Raw genomic sequence first — 6,012 nt, 5'->3', positions numbered from 1 at the left:
CGGAAGCTCCCGGTGCCGGTTTTTTGGGGTTTTTTTTTTTGTTTTGTTTTTTTTTTTCCCGTTGCGGAGAGAAAATGGAAAACCCACCGCCACGTTTTTGGGGCAAAAAACGGGAATTTCAGGAGCAGCCGGCACCACCTGGCCCCACCAGCACGCGGAAAATAAATCCCAATTTTTTTTTTTTATTTTTTTTTTTTCCAGCGATTTTGATCGCTCCGTGGAATTTCGAATGGATTTTTCACCACCCTCGGCATTCCGAGCACGCGGGGGTCACTTTGTGTGGGGGGGGGGGGTGGGGGGGGGGGGGGGAAGGGGGAGAAAAAAAAAGCAGAACTTTTTGTAAAATGATTTATTATTATTTTATTTTATAGGGATTTCAAATTAAAACCAGCTGCGGAAGCCGGTCAGGAATATTTTTTTTTTTGGGGGGGGGGGGGGGGGGGGGGGGGGGGGGGGGCTGGTTTTTTTTTCCACCTGCCGGAGGTTTCGAGGAAGAGCGATTGTAATAAATGTGTAAATAATTGTTTCAGAGTCGAGGCCGTTGATGGAAATCCCTGGGTTTTGCCCCAAAATGTGAATTGGAGGCGGGGGGGGGGGGGGGTAGGGGGAGGTGCAGATTTGGGGGGGGGGTCTCCGTGGGGGTTGGGGGCGCCGCCGGCATTCCTGGGGGGCACGGGGGGGGGGGGGGGGATGTTGGGGGGTTCCCCCCCCCCCCCCCCAGTGGGGTGCAGGGAATGGGGTTGGGGGAGGGGGTGTCCCCCCCAGCCCGCTGAGCCCCCCCCCCCCCCCCAAACCTTCCTGAGCTCAGGCTGGGGGAGCCCCAAGGTGGGGGGGGGGGGCTGCCAGGACTGGGGGGATCCCCCCAAAATCCCCCCCCCAGATGAAGAGCATCGTGATCGGTTTTTGGGGACCCCCAGGGATCCATTCTTGAGGTTGGGGGAGGGGCAGCCCCCCCCAATATTCCCCCCTCCCCCCCCAGGAAGGGATGCTCAGGGCCCCCCCCATACCCCCCCCCCCCCCATACCCCCGGCAGCTTTTGGGGTACACGTTGTGCCCCCCCCCCCCCCCGTATCCCCAGACAGCCCCCCAGTACTCCCAGTGCCCCCCCCCCCCGATACTCCCAGTATCCCCCCCCCCCCAATTTTAGCCCATTCCCACACAATAAAAGTGATTTTGGGGCTTCAAGCAGCGGTTTTGTGGGGTGGCACCTCAATATTTTTTTTTTTTGGGGGGGGGGAACAGGATCCCTGGAGCCCCCCCTGGGAACTGGGCGGGGGGGGGGGGAGGGGGCGCTTCCTGCCAGATGTTCCCAACATCTGGATTCTTCTGTAAACAGCTGGGGGGGGGGGGGGGGAGCTGAGAACGGAGCATCATCGCTGCAGTGAGACAATTTGGAGGGGGGGGCACAACTTGGGGGGGTGGGGGGGGGGTGTCCCCGTGTGCCCCCCCCCCCCCCCCCCCAGGGCTGGGACAATGCCTAAATATGGAGCTGGTGGTGCTGGGGGGGTGTGAGTATTTTTTAAAGGGGGGGGGGGGGGATCCACAAATTTTTGGGGGGGTCCACACCACATCCCACCCCCCCACCGTGTGACACAGTGAGGTTTTATTTGGGGGGGGTGTCAGAGGATTTAGGAGGGGGGGGGGATTAAATACGGTACAGTAGGTGCTGGGGGGGGTCCCCAAATTTTTTTTTTGGGGGGGGGGGCCACACCACATCCCACCCCCCCACCGTGTGATGCAGTGAGGTTTTATTGGGGGGGGGGGGGGGGTGTTAAATACTGTACAGCGGGTGCTGGGGGGGGGGAGGGGCACCCCTTTACGGGTGCTGCAAGTGGGGCCCCCCCCCCCCACGAGTAAGTGGGGTCGCTGGGGGGGGGGTGGGGGGTCACGGGGGGGGGGGGGGGGGCACGGGGACGGGGGGGGGGGGTCACGGGGAGGGGGGGGTTGGGGTCCTCCGGGCTGGGTCGCTGGAGGACTTGCTGCTTGGGGAGCCCCTTGAGCTGGACGAGGAGCTCCTGGATGAAGCCCTGGGGGGGGTGGGGGGGGGGTGTGTTAATTAGGGACCCCCCCAAAATTAATTAACACCCCCCCCTCCCCCCTCCCCCCCCCCCCCCCCCGCGTGCTGCTGCCGAGATAAACGGGCAGGAAAAGGCCCCCCCGGGAGCCGCCGGAGCCGAATATTTTTCCCTTTTAAAGCCCGGTTGGAGCAGCCAGAGCAGGGATGGGGGAGGGGGGGTGTGTGTGTGTGACAGCGTGTCCCCCCCCACTCGTGTCACCACCCCACGCGTGACCCCCCCCTCCCCCAGGGTCACCCGACACCCCCCCCCCCCCCATTCCCGTGGGGACGTACCTCGGTGTCGCCGGTGCACGAGTGCAGGATGCCCTGGATGGATGGGGGGGGGAGGGGGTCAGTGGGGGGGGTGCCACGCGTGTCCCCTCCCCCCTTACTCAAAATGGGAGGGGGGTGACACCCCCCCACCCCCAAAATCCCACCTGGAGCCTCTGGGCTCGCTCCTCATCCGCCTCCAGCTCCAGGAGGTCGTCGATGTTCACCTCGTCCGGCATCTCCCCCTCCTGCCGGGGGGGGGGGGGGGGGGGGGGGGGGGGGAAAGGGGGGGGGGGGGGCGACCCCTGGGTGTCCCCAAGGCCACCAGGTGCCACCCGTGTCCGTCCCCCCCCCCCCCACGCCTGTGGCGGGGGGACGGGGATCTCCATGCCCTCCCCACGCGGGTCCTGGGTGTCCCCACGCCACCCCCCAGCGGTGTGGCCCCAACCCCCCCCCCCCGCCCCCCCCGTGTCACCCCCCCGACGTGTGACGCGTGTCCCCAACACCCCCACGCACCCGGGGGGTCCCCAACCCACCCAGTGTCCCCAACCCTCCCCCCGTGTCCCCGACTCCCCCACGCGTGTCCCCAACCCCCTGTGTGTCCCCGACCCCCCCCCCGTGTCCCCAACACCCCCCCACACGTGTCCCCAACCCCCCGTGTGTCCCCAATGGACCCCCCACGCGTGTCCCCGACCCCCCCCGTGTCCCCAACCCCCTGTGTGTCCCCGACCCCCCCCCCCGTGTCCCCAACACCCCCCCACGCCTGTCCCCAACCCCCCGTGTGTCCCCAATGGACCCCCCACGCGTGTCCCCGACCCCCCCCGTGTCCCCAACCCACCCACACGTGTCCCCAGTGGACCCCCCACGCGTGTCCCCAACCCCCCGTGTGTCCCCTCGTGTCCCCAATGGACCCCCCACGCGTGTCCCCGACCCCCGGGTGTCCCCAGCCCCCCCCGTGTGTCCCCAACTGACCCCCCCACGCGTGTCCCCGACCCCCTGTGTGTCCCCGACCCCCCTCCGTGTCCCCAGCCCACCCACGCGTGTCCCCAACCCCCCGTGTGTCCCCTCGTGTCCCCAATGGACCCCCCACGCGTGTCCCCGACCCCCGGGTGTCCCCAGCCCCCCCCGTGTGTCCCCAACTGACCCCCCCCACGCGTGTCCCCGACCCCCTGTGTGTCCCCGACCCCCCCCCGTGTCCCCAGCCCACCCACGCGTGTCCCCGACCCCCTGTGTGTCCCCGACCCCCCCCCCGTGTCCCCAACACCCCCCCACGCGTGTCCCCAACCCCCCGTGTGTCCCCAATGGACCCCCCACGCGTGTCCCCGACCCCCGGGTGTCCCCAGCCCCCCCCCGCGTGTCCCCAACTGACCCCCCCACGCATGTCCCCAACCCCCCCGTGCGCCCCTCGCGTCCCCAACCGACCCCCCCCACGTGTCCCCGACAGCCCCCCACGTATCGCCGACCCCCCCCCCCCGTGCGTCCCCTCGCGTCCCCAACCGACCCCCCCCCCCCCCGCGTGTCCCCGACCCCCCCGCGAGTGTCCCCACCCCCGTGGCCACCCGGACAACGACCCATCGGCCGCCTCCCATCTGCCCATCCCCCCCCTCCCCCCCCCCCCCGGGGTCCCTCCGTGACGTTCCCACGGGGGACCGGGACCGTGGGGACACGCGGGACCGGGGTCACCCCCGGGTCCTCCCCAACCGGTGCCGGTACCGGAGCCGGAGCCGCTCCCGGTGCCAGGGCTGAGCATCCCGGGCGCGGGCGCCAGCCGGGACCAGCGCTCCGGTCCCCGGTCCCCATCCCGGTGCTCGGTCCCCATCCCGGTACCGGACCCGCTCCCGGACCCAGGTCTCCGGTCCCCATCCCAGTACCAGACCCGCTCCCGGATCCGTTACCGGACCCGGAGCCGCTCCCGGTGCCAGGGCTGAGCATCCCGGGCGCGGGCGCCAGCCGGGACCAGCGCTCCGGTCCCCGGTCCCCATCCCGTTACCGGACCCGCTCCCGGCCCCGTTACCGGACCCTGGTCCCCGGTTCCCAGTTCCCATCCCGGTCCCGGACCCGCTCCCGGTCCCCGGTTCCCGTCCCGTTATAGGACCCGTCCCATTACCGGACCCATCCCGGTACCGGAGCCGCCCCCGGTGCCAGGGCTGAGCATCCCGGGCGCGGTAGCCACCCGGGACCAGCTCTCCGGTCCCCGCTCCTCAACCCGTTACTGAACTCATCCCGTCCCGTTACGGGACCCCGCTTCCCGTTACCGGACCCGGTCCCCATCCCGTTACCGGACCCGCACTGTTCCCGTTCCCGGTGCCCCCCTCCCCGCCCCCGGTAGAGCCCCCTACCCACCCCCGATGCCCCCCGTACCCTGGTCGATCCCCGTTCCGGTCCCGGTAGATCCCGTACCCGCCCCCGGTAGATCCCGTACCCGCCCCCGGTAGAGCTCCGCCAGCCGCCGGTCGATCCAGAGCTCCGTGTCCAGCCGCCGCTGCAGCTCCCGCCGGTTGTACTTGACCGTGACCCGCGCCGGGCGCCGCTGCAGCGCGGGGCTGCGGGGGGGGGGCGGGGGGCGGCACGGGGACCCCCCCCCACGCGGGGACGCCCCGACACGCGGGGACCCCCCCCCGGCCCTGCCGCCGCCCCACGCGGTCCGCGGCCATCGCTGAGGCACGCGGCGCCGGGGAGCGGGCGGCTATAGGGGGCGGCTATAGGGGGCGGGGGGAGGGGCGGGGCCGGGGGAGGGGGAGGGGGCCCGCGGAGAGGGGCTGGGGCGGGGAGCGCCCCCCCGCCCCCTATAGCCGCCCCCTAGAGCGCCCTATAGCGCCCGCGGCTCCCCGAACCCTATAGCGCCCACAGCGCCTGCGAGCCCTATAGCCCCTATAGCACCCTATAGCCCCTATAGCCCCTATAGCCCCTATAGTCCCCTACAGCCCCTATAGCGCCCACAGCGCCTGCGAGCCCTATAGCCCCTATAGCCCCTATAGTCCCCTGTAGCCCCTATAGCCCCCATAGCCCCTATAGCGCCCACAGCGCCTGTGAGCCCTATAGCACCCTATAGCAACCTATAGCCCCTATAGTCCCCTACAGCCCCTATAGTCCCCTACAGCCCCTATAGCACCCACAGCGCCTGCGAGCCCTATAGCACCCTATAGCACCCTATAGCCCCTATAGCCCCTATAGCACCCACAGCGCCTGCGAGCCCTATAGCCCCTATAGCCCCTATAGCCCCTATAGCCCCTATAGTCCCCTACAGCCCCTATAGCACCCACAGCGCCTGCGAGCCCTATAGCACCCTATAGCACCCTATAGCCCCTATAGTCCCCTGTAGCCCCTATAGTCCCCTACAGCCCCTATAGCACCCACAGCGCCTGTGAGCCCTATAGCACCCTATAGCAACCTATAGCCCCTATAGTCCCCTGTAGCCCCTATAGTCCCCTACAGCCCCTATAGTCCCCTACAGCCCCTATAGCACCCACAGCGCCTGTGAGCCCTATAGCAACCTATAGCCCCTATAGTCCCCTGTAGCCCCTATAGTCCCCTACAGCCCCTATAGTCCCCTACAGCCCCTATAGCACCCACAGCGCCTGTGAGCCCTATAGCACCCTATAGCACCCTATAGCCCCTATAGCCCCTATAGCCCCTATAGTCCCCTACAGCCCCTATAGCGCCCACAGCGCCTGCGAGCCCCCTAT

General features: G+C 68.6%; 1 protein-coding gene across 1 annotated transcript; it reads right to left on the bottom strand.

Annotated features, from left to right (window-relative positions):
* Nucleotides 1-1,919: 1,919 nt before the first annotated feature.
* LOC119140519 (protein phosphatase 1 regulatory subunit 14A-like) lies at nucleotides 1,920-5,330 on the bottom strand (the record flags this gene model as incomplete). The annotated part of the gene is made up of 5 exons (XM_037371940.1): nucleotides 5,280-5,330; nucleotides 4,749-5,012; nucleotides 2,494-2,574; nucleotides 2,351-2,383; nucleotides 1,920-2,027 (listed from the first exon to the last, which is right to left on the bottom strand). Coding segments are annotated over exons 1-5 (537 nt in total), but the record flags the coding sequence as incomplete, so codon positions are not given.
* Between the last annotated feature and the right edge of the window lie 682 nt (nucleotides 5,331-6,012).

This window comes from Falco rusticolus, chromosome 21 (assembly GCF_015220075.1).
Source record: "Falco rusticolus isolate bFalRus1 chromosome 21, bFalRus1.pri, whole genome shotgun sequence".
Classification (NCBI taxonomy): Eukaryota; Metazoa; Chordata; class Aves; order Falconiformes; family Falconidae; genus Falco; species Falco rusticolus.
This window is presented reverse-complemented; position numbering and strand designations above follow the sequence as displayed.